At 41.5% G+C, this 18,841-nt stretch overlaps 1 protein-coding gene across 1 annotated transcript in view; it reads left to right on the top strand.

Moving 5' to 3' along the window:
* The window catches only part of LOC141133434 (venom factor-like), a 164,019-nt gene that overhangs the window by 38,839 nt on the left and 106,339 nt on the right, over positions 1-18,841 (top strand). Inside the window, exons 8-15 of the mRNA XM_073622821.1 lie at positions 464-566; positions 2,747-2,867; positions 4,507-4,622; positions 5,702-5,848; positions 7,597-7,803; positions 14,211-14,414; positions 16,690-16,851; positions 18,433-18,562. Of these exons, the coding sequence (XP_073478922.1) occupies positions 464-566; positions 2,747-2,867; positions 4,507-4,622; positions 5,702-5,848; positions 7,597-7,803; positions 14,211-14,414; positions 16,690-16,851; positions 18,433-18,562 (1,190 nt within the window). The remainder of the gene's footprint in view (positions 1-463; positions 567-2,746; positions 2,868-4,506; positions 4,623-5,701; positions 5,849-7,596; positions 7,804-14,210; positions 14,415-16,689; positions 16,852-18,432; positions 18,563-18,841) is intronic.

Genomic DNA, 18,841 nt, shown 5'->3' on the forward strand with positions numbered 1-18,841 from the left:
CTGACCTGACAGTCTGTGTGCTCGGAAAAGGATCTGGTATGGAGATTGGGGCCCCAATCCGGTTTTTTTTTTTAGTATTTTTTTTTACTGGCAAATGTTTTTTTTTTTATTATTCAGCTGTCAGTGGGGAAGCCCACTGACAGCTGGTGACTCATTGGTTGCTAAGGACACCTTGGGTGCCTTTCCGGCCCCGCTCCCTAACAACTAGCTTTTACTGCACCTGATTGGGAAAATTTTATCCCAATCAGGGCGCAGAATGCACTGTGCAGTTTCAGTGCATTGCAGGGCGATGGACGGGGTGAACACCCGCAGAACACCCTGCAATTTGGGGTGTTCCACGAATGGGGCGAACAGCCAATGTTCGGCCCGAACTCATGCTCGGACCGAACCATTACCCCAACACTCAGAGTAACTGTCTATTCTCAAATATAATTATTTTTCTTTCTTTTCTTTCTTTTTTAAGTTATCTCTATGGGAAGCCTTTGGGTGGTATGGCCTATGTGCTGTTCTCGGTGTCAAGAGAGGGTGAGAAGAAAAGTCTACCAAATACCCTAAGAAGGATTGAGGTATTGATTCTTATTCTGTTAAAGCCAAATTGAACCTACAGTTTAAATCAGCAAAATACATTCCATGTTCCCCAAAATAAATAGTGTGCAAATTTTTAAATTTCATGCACATAGTGATTTTATTGTAATTTTTATGCCTAGTGTAATTTCCTGATGCTTTCCAACACCCGGCGAACAGCAAGCCTGCCATACAAATTAATGGTTTTATTCAGACATACTCTTAAAAACGCTGATAGTATTTTGTATCGGTGTTTACCCGCGCATGCACATCTGATGTACTTTCCAAATGCTAAACCTCCTGCATTTATAAGAGTATGGTCGCATAGAGTCAATTACTTGTAAGGCAGGCTAAACACTGCACTTGTGGCCCTCAGGGTGTGCAAGAGTGTCCCAAAATTATGCTAGGCATATAAAATGCCTATCAAATCTTACCCTTACAGGTCTTAATCCGTTTAAAGCAACCACAGCCTAAGCAGAACAGCCTGTTTCCCACCAGCAACTGCAGAGTGGGACTCTTTCTCTTTGTGAGAAGCAGTGGTCTCATTGCAGAGATCCAACACACCCCTTAATGAGTCAGGCCCATAGCTCTGCAATCATCAAAAGTCATGCTCCCTGCTGAAATTAGAGCTCTCGCTCAGTGTCAGCAGAGGACATGTAGGACCTCTGCTAAAGATCACAGCTTCTCTACAGAAAGCAAGAGTCTCACTCTGCAGCTGCTGGCAGGGCACAGGCTTTTCTACTCAGGCTGTGTTAGAAAGGATTTACAGCCAGCAAATTACATAACCAGTTGCTAAGGATATGGTGGGTGCCAGCACCCACTGCTCTCTTAATAACCATTGACAGGAAGCTGTCATATATATAGTAGCAAAAGAAAAAGGGCTATTATATATGATATTCGGCTCCTGCCAAATGAGCAAAAAGTTTGGAAGAAAGCCTGAACAAGCAAAGTTAATCCTGAATCTGTTTTGGGACTGAACTGAAAGTTCATCCCTAAAAATATGTATAATAGTGATGAGCTTCAATCATGACAGGCCTAGAAGGGACTAAATTATAGTAATATGACCCTCTAAACAGCAGTGTCTTCACAACACTTAGGCAAGAAATTGCAATGTTAGCAATATATGGTCCCCAAATGCAGGGCCATCTTTAATGTTGATTGGACCCTGGGCAAACATTTTCTTGGGCCCTCTCGAACCCATTTATCAACTATTTGCAGGCAGTGTGGGCATTTTTTTGCATATATGATTACAATTGACCATTTTATGCCTGAGTATTGTACTGATTGCCTATTTTCTGCTTGAATAATGTAACAGATGATCAATCATTGCCTGTGTATTGCATACTTTTGCTCATTTGGGCAGTGCTCATATATATGCAAAAACAATGCCCAAGCATGACAATATGTGGGCAACAAATTGTCAACTGTGACTATATGCGGCAACAAACAGGCAATCATAACTACTATATGGGGCAACAAACTGGCAATTTTGACAATATATGAACAATTGTGGCAATAGGCAGGCAATAAATAGATAGTCATGACAATATGCAGACAACAAACAGGCAATTGTGACAATATATTGGAACCCTCCCCCAGGAAAAAATCCCTGTCTCTATTTTGGCCACTAGCAAAAATTTCCCTCCTCTGGCGAAAATCGCCTCTTCCCCAACAAAACCCCCCCACCAGTAATAATCTCTGCTGTGTCTTGTAGGAACTTGAATCCTTGATACTCGCCTTGCCAGAGCTCCCTCGCCACTCCTGTGCAGCTGGTGATAATAACTGGTGTTCCCAGGTATGGGGGAGCATGTAGCTCCTCCAATGTGATAGTGCTCGGGTCTAGCAGAAAATCTCTGGGCACTGTTATACAAACCGGGAGGGGACATGTCACCATTACCCTTAGCTTTCAACACTAGCCGACACTACTGGGGATTTTAGTGCCTATTGTGACGGAAGCAGGAATGGTGGGGGAGGACTGGCAAGGTGAGTATCTTTACAAAGACGCTGTCAGTTTGTCTTGAATGGGTAGTGAATGGGCAATAGCCTTCAGACAGGAGAAATCCTTTTCAGAGCTCAAGTGCGCCTTATCTTGTTCACGAATTGCTTTTTTTCAGATCAATTGTTAAATTGTATTTATTACAATTGCCTGTATATAACTTTACTTTGGCTGGTCTAATTCCAGATACAAGATGGTGAAGGCTCTGCTTCTCTGAAACGAGAGGACCTAGTGAAGTACTTCCAGGAGGAGAAGGACATGCTTCAATGGAGACTAAGTGTATCCGCTACGGTCATCACTGACTCAGGTAGGAGCTTCAATACGCTGGTGTCTACGCAAATCTGAAATATCAATTTTGGAGTTTAGAATGCCTGGAATTGCTTTCTAGAATACATAGGGAAATTGAGTTGTCCAAACAGTGGCCAACATAGACTTACTTTCTTTTATGCAATTTGGCACATTGGGCAGTGAGTGTTTTTCATCGATTAAGTCATCTGCAGCCGATTCGGCCTTGTCTCCAGGGACCTTAAAGGCTTTCAGGTCTGTTTTAAAAGTGGACTGCCAGCTTATAGACTAGCTTCCTTGTTGCTTCTTTCTTCTAGGTGGTTGCTTCCAGCACATTATGATTTTGGGCATGTGGTGGTTGGGTAGGTGTAGAATATGTTCGTCCAGCCGTAGTCACCTGATTGGTGACTGATTGACGACTTTGGGATTCAATCTCTGTGATGTCATCTCTTACATCTGGTAAAATTAATTCAGTTTTTGAGCAATTTTCTTTGTGATCTTCCAAGTTTCACTGGCATATAGGGCAGTGGGTATAACAATTGCTCTGCCATGGTGGGTCCCAAGCCCATGCTGAGAAATGTAGAAGGTTGGATGCTGGGCCAGCAATCCAGCCCCGTAAAACGTTTTATCGCTAGGGAAACATTGATTGCATAAACAAAATGGGGATTTGGCATTTTTACATGGTGAGCTGTAGGTTAATTGCTCCATCTACTAAGCATTTAAAGTAATTCCTTTTTAAAGGGACCCTGTTGTCAGACCATTCATTTCAGCAACAGTCTTCTCATATGTGAATTTAACATATTTAATGCATTTTATTTACCTGTAAAAGTCTCTCTTGTGTAAACACCCAAAAGGTCTGGGACTGCTGCTGCGTGCTGCTATCTTGGATGGGATGTCAGCAGCCCCAGCAAACTCTAAACTGTCACTCAAGGTACACACTACAGTATTCCTATTCACTCACCTAGCAGCTGCGTAAAAGGTTATGTAGGGAGGTGAGGAGAGGGGTAAAGGAGCTGGGCCAGCACAGACAGTAATTAGGCACTCCCAGAAGAGAAGAGGGCAATAAGGTGGCAGAGAAGGAACTGTGGCTGTATTACAGAACTGACTCTTGTCTGGAGTGGTCGAAAAAGATACATTGCAAATTAATAAAAATTCTGGGAAGATAAAAAATGCTGCAATTAAAAATTTAAAAACATTGCATTTTTTTTTTGTGCTTTTACCTGCAATTTTTTTTTTTTTTACGTTGGTGACAAGGTTTCTTTAAGACCAGCATGCAAACCAATGAACAGTACTGTTTCAGCTTACTGAATCTCATTAGTAAAGCAGGCAGATAAACTGTAGTTGCCAAGTAAAGTAACATCACTGACATATAAAAAGAGACTTTAGGCAATTCTTCCTGGGATATACATATAAACATCTACAAAAATGAAGACTTTCTGGGTAAATGCCAAAACATTACTGTCCATTAGTAGGTATTCTAGTTCGTTAAAGGCCATGTGATCTATTACAAAGCAGGTGGGTTGGGCATTTACTTCAAGGTCTGTAATGTATCCAGAAGTCCCCTTTTTACTTTTGAAGAAGCTATTTGCATATATTCATTTTAGCTTAATTTCCTATATAGCTAATTTATTTTGGCATCAATTGTGTGTTTTTAATTGCAGGCAGTGATATGGTAGAAACTGAGCTTAGTGACATCTACATGGTGAACTCCCCGTACAAAGTTCTCTATACCAAAACCTCCAAATTTTTCAAACCTGGAATGCCTATGGATCTAATGGTAAGACAATATATTGGAAGTTTTTTCTATATAGAAATTTAATGTAAGTTCCAATCACATAAGGGGATCTGAAAAGCAAGCTACCCTGCTGTACTGTCTCATTAGCCAAATCCTAGTGCTCTGGCAAGCCTTTGACATTTGTCAGTTTATTTGTTAATTAAAGGTTGTATACAGCTACCAAAAAATAGAAACCAACAGTTTACAAATGTATAAACTCTAAAAAAAAAAAAGCAACTAATACTAAATTGACCCCAGATCATTATAGCAAAGCAAGCTACTCTGCTGTGCTAGCTAAACCTCAGCGCTCTGGCAAGCCTTATGCCGCGTACACACGGTCGGACTTTTCAGCTACAAAAGTCCGACAGCCCGTCCGACAGACTTTCAACGGACTTTTGGCGGACTTTCAACAGACTTTCTAACGACCAGACTTGCCTACACACGATCACACAAAAGTCAGACGGATTCGTATGCGATAACGTACACCGGACTAAAATAAGGAAGTTGATAGCCAGTAGCCAATAGCTGCCCTAGCGTGGGTTTTTGTCTGTCGGACTAGCATACAGACGAGCGGATTTCTGGGTCCCAGTTACGACGTAAAGATTTGAAGCATGTTCCAAATCTAAAGTCTGTCAGATTTGCGGCTGGAAAAGTCAGCTGAAAGTCTGGGGAAACCCACACACGATAGGATTGTCCGCCGGACTTTTGTAGCCGAAAAGTCTGACCGTGTGTACGCGGCATAAGTCACGTATTACAGTTTATTTGTGAACTAAATAATATTTATAGCTACGAAAAACAGAAACCAACAGTTTTCAAATTTATAAAAACAAAAAAAAACAAAAAAACTCAAAACAAATTGACTCCAAACCATTATAGTGACCCTTTAAAGTATCATGATGTCCCGATTACTATTGGTCTTGTTTATCTTGTAATATTTTGGAACATTTTAAATTGAAGTAGCAATTTTTTCCTTGTGATGGCATGGTATAATTGCTGTTGGCTGGGTAAATATTAGAGATTTTTTGTGTAGAAAGATCTGTGATAAGACTGTTGTGTTTCAGCATACCTGTCATTTATTCTAGGTGTTTGTCACCAACCCAGATGGGACTCCAGCACATCGTGTCCCTGTGGTGGCGGAACCAGGGTCAGTAAGAGGGGTTACACTGAGTGATGGAACTGTCCGGCTGACCATCAATACCCGTGCAGATATAAGCTCGCTTGAAATAACGGTAACAATTTACATTTTTTATACAATGGTTTGGATCTTGTTTAGTAGTTTCAGAACACAATAATGTAGACATGTATGGTATAACTTAAATAAAAAACAAAACAAAAAGAGAAGTACTTAGATTAACAACTAGGGATGCACCGATATATCAGGTGTCAAAAATTATCGTACGAAAATAGGGTATTTTGCATTTTGCTGATAGAAAAAAAGGTGCCGATAGTGGCATCCTGCAAAATCGCATCTCAATGGCTTCAATGCAAAATCGCATCCCATTGACTTCAATGCCAAAACGCCCCCTATTGACTGCAATGCAAAAACGTGTCCCAATGACTTCAATGCAAAATCACGTCCCATTGACTTTAATGCAAAAACGCCCCCTATTGACTACAATGTAAAATCGTGTCCCATTGACTTCAAAGCAAAAACCCTAGCCACATTCATAAAATGTAAAAAAAAAAGTGCATCCTGAATTTTTGGTTTCAGCACCAGAATTTTCATTTCAGTGCACCACTATTAACAATCATTGGGGATCTGTTTTGCAATTACCATCCTTTAGCAAAACTATTAAGTTGCCTAATGGAGTGTTTATACTATGGGAATTAATGTTGCTTAAGCTTCAGATTGTACACAGTAAACCCAAACCACCTACCCAGAAATTTTGCAACCTTATTCATACAGCACACAACCATCCTACTTCTTAAATCATATTGTTACTGCCAAGCCAGTGTTCTGGGACTACCAACTCATGATAGATGTGAAAGTGTAGACCGTATACTAAAAAATACATACACTTTGAGGTTGGGCTAATTGGAGTATGCTAAGATCCCGGTTCTGAGTCTAACACAGTTTTATTTGTTTTCAGTTGGGTTTAAGAGTTTACGTCCAGTATGTCTCTCATGTACTAGCAGATCAAGAAACCTTGTAAGATTGAGCACTAGCCTGGAATGTAGACATCACTGTGCAAAAAATCTTACTTAACAACTCAGCCTAGAGGTGACCATGGTCATTCTAGGGTGGCCAGACATCTATGTACAATTTGACTTTCACCACTTTGGTGTTCTGAGGGTCATATTTGTTGCTATGAAGATTGAAGAAGCAAAGTCATGCCCCAGACACTGACCACATTGCTTGGTTAACAATATACTGGATCAGGTTTTCTCCCCAGTATGGTCACGCAGTGGTTATGTAGATGTTTAGTAGACATACGTGGATTACCTGATCCACACAAAATTGGCCAAATTGGGTCAGTGTCGTATCATGTCTTTGGCTGCACATTTCATAGACTTAAAGTTATAGGCATATAGCAAGCCTGAGGGTTCTGCAATCGTAATAGGAAGAGCCATTATTCTTGGGCACACTACCTATCAGAAACTAAAAGGGTTAGAACCTCTTTCAGATGTTTATTGCTATTAGGGAGAATCACTCCTCAATTTGTCACTAGGACAGAATCAGGACACATGGAATATCCAACATTTTGTCACCGGAAAATTAGGTGAAGGGAAATCTTTCAATAGGGACACCTGTTCTAATGAAAATTGTTAAGATTTCCTTCTTTGGAGATTTCCTCTTACTTCCTGTTGTGTCTTTGGAATAGAAGGTGAAGAGAAATATTTCCAATTAGACACAAACAGAAAAAAAAGTTTTGGTCATAGTAGTTTTTCTCTTTGATCTGTAGCTTTTTATTTTACTTGAAATCCTTGTTTGTTCTTTTTTAATAGTTTTGTCTTGATTGTTTTTTTCTATTATAAGGCAAGAACAGATGATCCAAGATTACAGCCTACCCTACAAGCAAGTTCTTCCATGACTGCCACTGCATACCGACCACGCGGTGGTAATTATCTGCATCTCAGCATTGGTGGTGGAGAACTGAACATTGGTGAAAATGCTGCTATAAACTTCATTATACGGAACAATGACCCATCAGTTCAGAACCAGATCACCCATTTCAATTACATAGTAAGGATTCTGTAAATACTATCTGTGTCATCTGTTTAATTGTTAAATTACTATGATAGGCACAAATTTCCTTCTTAAACACATGTAGACAAACCCAAAGAGTCAGAATGTTTCATATGATGGACATACATGCTAATTATGTGTGTAGCACGGACCCCCGAAGGAGCTGCTGAGTTATTTGGGCCTGTACTCTGCTTTATACCCCCTTGAATGTCTCAGTCCCCCTGACACAACTGTGGTGTAATAATGTGCAGTTAGAACAAAATCACAAAGACAGGTACACAATACTCAATATAATATACCTGTTTGCCGTTACCTCACCCTCCTCTGGGCTGGTGATGAAGAGGAAAACAACACTCACACAGTTGTACTTGAATAATAACTGTATTTACTGCAGCTGTATTAGAAGGGTTAAAATACAATGGTTGTACTGTCAGACCAACATAGTCTGACAGAAAACTAAACTTTATATTCCAAAGGTACAATACAGGTATATAATGTCTGAAATAATATATGAGTGGTGTAACAAAGTAAATAGGATACCGTCAGAGTGAGTGTATCTCACTCTAAGCACTGTCCTATTTCCTGTGCGCTTAAAGCTGTACTAAATCAAATGACTAACTTGATCAAGTATAATACAACACTAGGGAGCTCCCTCCTTTAATATCACACCACCCTGATATAGCAAAATAACCCAAGACCTTATGTGTTACTTAACAGTCTTTCTTTCTCTTCTTTTCTTCTGCTAGCAACAAGGTAATTTTGTAATCCAAGGGTTAATGATTCCTTAACAAAGTAACCTGATATATAAAGCAAAGTCCTGATGCAGCAGAGCTATACCTAACTTTGATGCAGTGACTTAGTCTTGAATCATGACTTTTCTTGTGGTACTACAGGTCCCAGCAACTCTATCTTGTGTAAACTGATGTATAAAAGTGCGTCAAGAAACTTGTGGGCCTCAGCCCTCTCACACAACCAGGACAATGCTGTCAGGAGACTCCGCTCTGGTGTGCCGGGTTCTTCCTCTGCAGCAGCTCAGTTCGTTCGCTGTGGCCACACCGCCACACTGTAGGGTCTCTGGATCTATCACACTGCTGCTCCAGCATGCTGTGATGTAAGGCCGGATCAAAGACTGCTTCACAGATGACCAGGAGTCCTCGGTTACCTCCTTCAAGGGTCTCTGGAACGATCACACTGCTGCTCCAGCACGCTGTGATGTAAGGCAGGATCGCTGGCTGCTGTTCCGCTCCGCACAGGGTAGGCCGCAACTCTGTGGAACACAAACACCCACAGAGCCCTGCTGGCAGGCCACGCGTCCCAGGAACAAGAGACCTAAGATGGCCACTCCCAGCCCTTTTATAGGCTTCCCACAATGCAGTTCTGCTCCCTGAGGTTTGTGGGAGTTACTGTGCATTCTGGGTAGGTCAAGTTAATGTCCAGATATCAACAAACAAAAACTTCCAGGTCAACTTGAAAAGCGAAAAGAAAATAAAGATTCAGTCCTTTTGCACTTTGGCTGCTAGATGGCGCCAGAGGATAAGATATAACATTATCATCAAGTTACATCAAAAATGTGCCCCCGCTATACACTCCCCCTGCTTGAACTCTTTGGTCCCCAAAGAGATGTAAAATTTTGTTTCTGTAACACATTTTTGATTCTACACGGTTACACAAAACTGACAGAGGAGCCTCCTACCAATTCTCAGGTGATGGGGAGCTGTTCTGTGTACCTACTGCTGACACCTCGGTGTCTGATACAGGTGTGTCAAGGGGTGAGTTAGGGTTACCTTTCACCAAATCTGCAGGGAGAAGGTCAGGCTCTCTCGACAACCCTTGAGGGGTGAGAACAATTTCTTCTGTGGAACTCTCATCCAACACATCACAGGTTGGTTTCTTGAGTTTGGAAATGACTCTTCGTTTCCTCTGATTCACTGGTTCGGACACGACAGGCTCACTAGCCCAATCTTTCTGCTCAACCACTTCTACCTCCTGCAGATAGGTTTCTTCCACTTCTGTTTTGGGTATTTCTTCATCCATGGTGGGAGAGGTAGTCACTTCCAACCTTTCTTCTGGCAGTGAGGGTACAGGGTCACATTTGGGGACAACAGGGGCTTACAGCCGCTTCACCAGGTCTGTGTTGGTCCCAACAATGAAAGAACTTCTTGAGGGTCCTGGCAGCCAGGAACAGACAATGGCCAGTATCTCAAAATCTTGGGACTTCCCATTCTTCAATGGATCACACGACAACTTGATCCGCAGACATCCATCACAAGGGTAATCTTCTGCTTGAATACCCTGAACCTTTACGTCTTCCAACTTCTTCAGGGGCAGGTATGACAAGTACCTCTTGTAAAAGTCTCTGGTCATCAGGGTAACTTTGGCACCTGTATCAAGGATGGCTCTGGTGTAGATCCCTTCAACCAGAACAGGCACTACAGGCAGAGGACCTACCAATTGGGTAGGAGGCCTGTTAGAAACATCTGTAACAATGGATTGGCATACTTGGACTCGTGCTCTCTTCAGCCTTCGCCGCCGGGCACTCCGCTTCGGTCGTCAGTTTAGGGACTGAAAGGCATTTCCCACTGAAACAGTATAAACAGCAGGTGTTCTCCATTGCTCCCTTGCAGACTCAGGAAGAATTCTTTTTGAAGGCCCGGATCTTCTCTTCATCCTTGGGTCACTACTCTGAGGTCTCCGCCAGTCTTCTGTCTCCATTCGTGGACTTGGACATACTTGCTGGTAATGACCTATACCTCCATAGTTTTGACAGACGTCTTGCTTCGTGGGCTTCTGACCAGACAACTCAGTATGTTTTGCCATCTACTTGTTCATCATCTCTGCCATCTGGGACACTTGTATCTTCAAGGTGTCTAACTCAGACATGAGATCCGATGACCCGATCAACGTCTTCATCATCTTGGTCATATCTCTTTGCAGCTGAAGTGTCAGCTCCTCCAATTCAGGGTCGCTCCCCCTGCTTTGTTGGATAGGTGGGGACAAGACATTGTGTCAGCGGTCGCTTTCAGGACCCTGGACTGACGTTCTTCCTCCCAGACCTTTCCAGGGTTTTCAACGGTCACACTCGCCTCTCTGCGGGCGAGTTATTCTCTGTGCCTCTGAATCAGAGCGTCAAGGTCCATACTGGTGCCAAGGGGATGGGCTTGCTTGCAGAGTACCAGGATCCCGGACGAGCCCCCACATGTAGCACGGACCCCCGAAGGAGCTGCTGAGTTAATTGGGCCTGTACTCTGCTTTATACCCCCTTGAATGTCTCAGTCCCCCTGACAGAACTGTGGTGTAATAATGTGCAGTTAGAACGAAATCACAAAGACAAGTCCACAATACTCATTATAATATACCTGTTTGTAGTTACCTTACCCTCCTCTGTGCTGGTGATGAAGAGGAAAACAACACTCACACAGTTGTACTTAAATAATAACTGTATTTACTGCAGTTGTATTAGAAGGGTTAAACTACAATGGTTGTACTGTCAGACCAACATAGTCTGACAGACAACTAAACTTTATATTCCAAAGGTACAATACAGGTATATAATGTCTGAAATAATATATGAGTGGTGTAACAAAGTAAATAGGATACCGTCAGAGTGAGTGTATCTCACTCTAAGCACTGTCCTACTTCCTGTGCGCCTAAATCTGTACTAAATCAAATGACTAACTTGACCTCATCCTTCAGCTGAGCTGCCATCCGCTGTACTGTAATGACATTTTGATGTATGAAAGTGCATCAAGAAACTTGTGGGCCTCAGCCCTCTCACACAACCAGGACAATGCTGTCAGGAGACTCCGCTCTGGTGTGTCGGGTTCTTCTTCCGCAGTATCTCAGTTAGTTCGCTGTGGCCACACCGCCACGCTGTACTACTTCACAGATGACCAGAAGTCCTCGGTTACCTCCTTCAATGGTCTCTGGATCGATCACACTGCTGCTCCAGCAGGCTGTGATGTAAGGCCGGATCAAAGACTGCTTCACAGATGACTGGGAGTCCTCGGTTACCTCCTTCAAGGGTCTCTAGAATGATCACACTGCTGCTCCAGCACGCTGTAATGTAAGGCAGGATCGCTGGCTGCTGTTCTGCTCTGCACAGGGTAGGCCGCAACTCTGTGGAACACACACCCACAGAGCCCTGCTGGCAGGCCACGCATCCCAGGAACAGGAGACCTAAGATGGCCACTCCCAGCCCTTTTATAGGCTTCCCACAATGCAGTTCTGCTCCCTGAGGTTTGTGGGAGTTACTGTGCATTCTGGGTAGGTCAAGTTAATCCAGATATCAACAAACAAAAACTTCCAGGTCAACTTGAAAAGCAAAAAGAAAATAAAGATTCAGTCCTTTTGCACTTTGGCCGCTAGATGGCGCCAGAGGATAAGATATAACATTATCATCAAGTTACATCAAAAATGTGCCCCCGCTACATGTGTAACTGTAATGCCCCGTACACACGATCTGACTTTCCGACAACAAAACCGTGCATTTTTGTTCGAAGACGTACGTGATGTCTCCATTACGAATGCTAGTTATATCTCTGGCCTGTACTTGATTCCGAGCATGCGTGGACTTTTGTCTGACGGACTTGTGTACACACGAACAGAAAGTCTGACAACAAACATTTGTTTTCGGAAAATTTGAGAACCTGCACGAAATGCATAGAAAACGAGGCTTGAGACACATGATACAGGAGCTCTCACTTCCACTTCCAGCTGAGACGCATGCTGCGCTTCCTGCTTCACGATCCGAGTGATGGACCGGCCCCTGCCTCATCCTTCAGCTGAGCTGCCATCCACTGTACTGTAATGGCATTTTGATCGATATGTGAATTGTCGTTTGGGGTGAGATTTGGATTGGAGGATCCTGTTCAACCGAGGAAGTTTTCCCAATATTACATGCCTGGTGGTCACTTTGTGTCCAGAGATATCTGGTGAGCAGATTTATGTGTTACCGCGGGTGAAGCACTGTTTACAAGGAATAAGCACATTGCACTTTAGGAAGGCACGGTGTTGGAGTTACAGTGTACACAGAAGAAATACACCATCATAAAATATTTTTTTCTTTAATACATAATGTTTGGCACTATTTTATGATCTATGTGTTGTTATTAATTTCATACCCACGCTGGTTTGGGTGTTGTTATTCATATATGGTTTTGTGCCCAATTTTTTCACTATTTCACTTCACTATTGTTCAAAATCTAAAATGTTAAGTCTCACGACAGACAGTGAAGTCCAACTGGTACAGGAGAGAGCCCATGGGTGACTTTAGTAGCAGAAGTCGCTATTGGAATAATGGATACCCTGGGTTTCAGGGATCCTAAGGTGCTCTACAAGTTTACTGTATGTACAGACACCTTTAGGTGACAACTATTCAATCTTTCTAGTTGCTCATCTGCACAAGGGTCTTCTTTAAATTCTTGTATGGATTAACCAAAAAAGAATTACATGTTACCGCATTGATGGTGCACAACAAGAGGGTTAGATGGTTGGTCAACCGATAATGAATAGATCAATTTTTGGAGGTTGTCACCAAGTTATGGGTGGATGCGTCCTCAAGTCCACCCTCTTGTTGCTTCTCTTTCATTTTAACATATATTTTATATTGCACAGAAAGTAATAAGTGGAGTGAAAGTCACTTGTGGGTGTGCACAAGCCCTGGTTCACACCAGTGCGGCTTTAAAATCGCGCTACTTCAGCGTAATTTTAAAGGCGCCTGATCTGTGCGATTTTGATGTGCCATTTAATTGCGGATTGTGACCTCATTTAACAGAAGTCAATGCAAGTTGCAATGCAATCTCAAAAAAGTAGTGCAGAAATTTTTTTTTGAAGTCGCTGTGACTTGAGTTGCAACGATTACAATGGTTACGTCGCCAACTTGTCATACGATTTTGAACTGTCAAATCAAATGACAAATCAAACTGGTGTGAACCAGAGCTAAGACACCGTTAATCAAGGAGGAGAGGGATAGATGTCAAAACTTTGGAGGTGACATTGTACATCTGGCATTCCACTGGATGATCTAGTCTACCAACGTCCGTAACTGGATGTCATTTTTTGTGTTAAGAAATCCAACACACAATTAGATGTATTTCACTAATACCATTTTTTGACCTCTCTGGCCAGCTCTTTTGGCCAGCTTGTCTTTGGCTAAAGTGGCATAGCTAGTGGCATGAATTTGCTGAAAGGCAAACTAGACAGTGGAAAGGTTGTAGCCTCAACTTAAAGAAAAGTTTCTTCAACTTATGGATTAATTGTCAAAGGGCCAGTGGTGGCATATCTTTTCATATCAATATCAAATATTGATTCTAGGCATACTAATTTGTGAATTGGAACTTGGTTTCCAGTTTATGATTTTGAATTTGAATAAAAAGAGACTTATGTATTTTGTTTTCATCCTACAGATACTAAACAAAGGTAGAATAATGAGAACTGGAAAACAAGATAGGTCCCAAGGCCAATCCCTTGTGACTTTGCTGCTGCCAATGACACCAGAGTTCATCCCATCTTTCCGCATATTGGCCTATTATGTGATCACAACTGGAGCAGGCCGTGAAGTCGTGGCTGACTCTGTCTGGGTAGATGTAGCAGATACCTGCATGGGAACGGTAAGAATGTCCTAAGAAGCAATTAGAGATCATACTGGTTTGGCACTGCCATCTGTGATATCAGAAGATCATCAAATAATTTTAGCAACTTGGAAATCAATATAAAGTTATTTTTCTGCTTTGAAAATTCAGTGTGTTGCTTTTCACCAGGAATCCAAAACGCACATGTTTTAAGCATTACAAATATGTACACGTTGTTGCCAATATATATCTAAACCCAAGTTTAGCTCTTAGCCCAATCCTAACCCCAACTCCCAATGTCAACCCAACCCCTAATCATGTTCTATATGGCCAATAGTATGAGGACACCCATTACAATTTTCAGGTTCAGGTGTTTACAGTGTTTTCTATAGCATACAAGGTCATTTTAGACAATTATGCGCTTGTGGGAACAGTTTAGGGGAAGTCCTTTCTATGCACAAAGGCAGCTCTATCAAGACGTAGGGGGATCCTTACATTCAGTTTTTGGCCCGAGAATCTCCCAGCAAACAGCAGAAAGGGGCCAAGAACAGAGCCTTCTGCCGGAAACTGTCACATTCATGATAGCTGCCCAGCATAGACATGTCCCAATCTGGGCAATAGTGTTTGTTCGTATGCCAGCTCAGGTTTGGTCTTAATTACCACCAGTTTCCTAATCTGCAAACAGTTGTTTTGAAATCTGTTGCAGCCATAGCGACAGTTTCCTAAAGGATAAGTTCACCTTTTGTAACATGTTACATGTTACACCCATATTCAGGGTGTAACATGTAGCATGTTACAGGTGCACCGGCCCCCAACCCTCCTCCTGATCCCCAGTTTTGACAAAAAGCATGGCGGTGCAGGGCTCCGTCCACCCAGCCACGTAATTCATTCACAGTGTTCTGTGAATGTGAAAACTACACATACCGACAGCCTTTGTAGCTGTCGGCTTGTAGTTCTCAATGAACTATCAGGGCACTGTTGAGCGCTCTAGTAGTTCATTAAGCTTCCTGTCAGAGTGTAACTGCCTGCTCGTATCTGAGGTAAGTGCAGACAGATACACAGACAGTCTGCAGGACCGTGGCATTACACCCACAATCTGCTGATCGTGGATGCAATGCTATACAGGCTCCTAACACAAAAAAATAATACATGCATTTTTTTTTTTTTTTTTGTCAAGGTGAACTTTATCCTTTTTAAATTTGTCACAGTTGTTGGTGCCATTGTGACGAGATGTCAATGTTATTCACTTTACCTGTCATTGATGATGTTATGGCTGATCGGTGTATGTCAGGACAAGCAGTTATTACAATACATTCCTATATGCAAATTAAAGGACTTAAAATGTCAGAATATATAGAGCAAGGTACACTAATCTAGGATTCTAGGTGATCAAATCATTTATGTCCGTCTTTATGCTGACATAGGGCAGGTTTAGTCATATACAACCGCCATTTTAGAGTCTACATGAGCTGCTCTTTATAAAGTTCAACCTTTTTAGAACATAAAACTGAAGGTTGTATTGGAAGATTATTGTTATATATATATATATATATATATATATATATATATATATATATATATATATATATATATATATATATATATATATATATATATAAAATGTATAACCTGATTTTAAGATAGTAATGAAAGAACTATCCTGTTTCCCCGAAAATAAGACCTAGCGTGATTGTCGGGGATGGCTGCAATATAAGCCCTAACCCCCAAATAAGCCCTACCCTGTTTCCCCAAAAATAAGCCCTAACCTGAAAATAAGACCTACAAGGACTTTAACTAGGGCTTATTTGGGGGAATAGGGCTTTTATTGCAGCCATCACTGACAATCATGCTAGGTCTTATTTTCGGGGACACAGGGTAGCACTGAAGGTCCCAATAGTTCCCTCAGCTTATCTTTTTGCAGTCCATAAAGATTTGTTGAATATTCATATATGCAATTTCACTTTGTTACACTCCTGATTCATATGCATCACCTGTGGAGACTATAGACAGCTATGCTATCATACATCATACTATCAGGAAGCTGGTTCAGAGCAAAGGCATGTAGACAGAAAGTGGCTGAAAGAGGCTGATGGAGATCAGCAGCACTGAGAGGCAAATAACCGCATCAAAAAAAGTGCAAATAGTATTTTATTTTAAGAAAACATTACATTTCCTAATGATACACAGAGCTTTAGCAAACTAAAAGTCATATAATTAGGGTTTATATCTACTTTACCATATTATGGATTGTGTGATAACAGGGTGCTTTTGTTAAATTTATTGCAATACGAATAAAACTTGGTCTGTCTCACAGCTGACAATTTCGGGCGAAAGGGATCGGGACAATGCAATTCAACATCCTGGAGCTTCTATGAAACTTAGACTGAAAGCTGACCACAAGGCCAGTGTGGGACTGGTAGCCGTGGATAAAGGAGTTTTCGTGTTAAATAGCAAATATAAGATATCCCAGACCAAGGTAAGCTGATTAATATTAGTAGGCAAATGTATTTGTTATGATAATCAAAATGTAAATTAGAGATTTTTTATATTATAATTGAGATCTTTATACAACTATAATTGGTGGTTATGACAGTGATAATGAATGAAAGTGCCTATAATTGTGATGATGACGGTGGTGTTAAAGATGGTAATAACAGTCATACTGAAATGAGTAGTGAGAAGAAAGAATAGAAGAGGAATGATAAGGGTGTAAGATGATTTTTGATGAAGTAAAGGAGAAAAATAGAGCGTTGACAATAAGGATGAAGATAATGGTTGATAATGATGGTTGTGGTGACTGAGTAGACCATTGTTTCTCAACTCCAGTCCTCAAGGCGCCCCAACAGGTCATGTTTTCAGGCTTTCCATTATTATGCACAGATGATTTGATCAGGTTCACTGCCTTAGTAATTTCCACAGCTGTTTCATCTCAGGGAAATCCTGAAAACATGACCTGTTGGGGCGCATTGAGGACTGGAGTTGAAAAACACTGGAGTAGACGATATTGATTGTGAAGGAGATTTATCAGTGATGAGCAGGCTGATGATAGATATAATGATGCTGAGAACAATTATTAGGAGTAATGAAGAAGAGAAGGAAAAAGAAGGGGATGATATTGGGGATGATGATGATGATGATGATACGGAAGAGAAACCTGTCGAAGACATATTATGGTTTCTGTTGATAGTGGTAATGACGATGATAAAGACTTTTGGGGCTAGTGTATTTTCTAGGGAAACGCAGCCAAAAGACATGGCTCACTGACTGATGGTTCTGAGGAAGGGTTTGATGGGGCAGTGATGAGGATGAGGGTGTTGATGATAGTAAGGATGATAAAAAGATTGATGGGGGCAATAGTAATGATGAAGACGGTGATGAAGGTGATGGAGTTGATATCGATGAAAAAATTAGTAATGGTGGCAGAGATAGTAATAAAGATGAAGTGATTATGAAAGTGATGAGGATGATGAGTGTTTGATGATAATGGTTGTAGTGATAGGGAAGAGGGTTGTGATGACGTTGATGATGAGGTTGGACAGGCAAATGATGGTGATGCTGGTGATGAACAAGCGTATGACGATGACGGTTGAAGCTAGATAATGGTGTAATGGTGGTGGTGATGATGAGGGTGATGATGAAAGTGATGTTTATGATGGAGGATTAGATAACAGTGGGTGTAATGAAATGAAGACAGTGAAGGTAATGATGATGATGGCAAGCGAGGTTCACCATGCAATACGATCCTTATAAAAAGTTACAAAAGGTTTGTGCATACCAAGGGTGGTTAGGGGAGTATGATGACGAGGATTCGGATGTTAATGGTATTGATAACGAAGATGGTGATAAAGAGTATGTCAATGTTGATGGAAAACGTTGTAACGATAATGATGGAAAAAACAATGTCTTTGAGAATGAGAAAACTATTGATGATAATGATGATGATGGAAACCGTACTGATGATATAATGATTGGAGCAATAGTGACAGACTTGTTGATAATGATTTAGATTTTGATAATGCACACTCTGATGTTGAAAACTTTGTCTCTTCTGTATTAGGTATGGGATTCAGTGGAGAAATATGACACTGGCTGCACTGCAGGAGGTGGTGCTGATGCTGCAGGAGTGTTTTATGATGCCGGAATGGCATTGGGCAACAGTTTCCATGGTTCCACCCCTCAGAGATCAGGTGAAGATAATACATCATTTGATTATTTTCAAACTGCAGCATACCCTTGCTCTGATACAAGCTAGTAGCTAATTTAAAGTTGAACTTCACTGCATCTGAGCACTAAACCAAAAAGACTTCTTAATTCATTTTTAATATTCAAAGCAAACTCCCCCAATCCATCATGTAGCATTTACTTCCTAGAATCTATCTCCCCTTAGCTCAGGCATGCAGGTAGGTGGGTGTGCTTAGCTGGGTAAGCTCCTCCTCCTCTCCTGAAGACTCCTGGGATGAATGACA

Source organism: Aquarana catesbeiana, linkage group LG03 (genome assembly GCF_042186555.1).
Source record: "Aquarana catesbeiana isolate 2022-GZ linkage group LG03, ASM4218655v1, whole genome shotgun sequence".
Taxonomy (NCBI): Eukaryota; Metazoa; Chordata; class Amphibia; order Anura; family Ranidae; genus Aquarana; species Aquarana catesbeiana.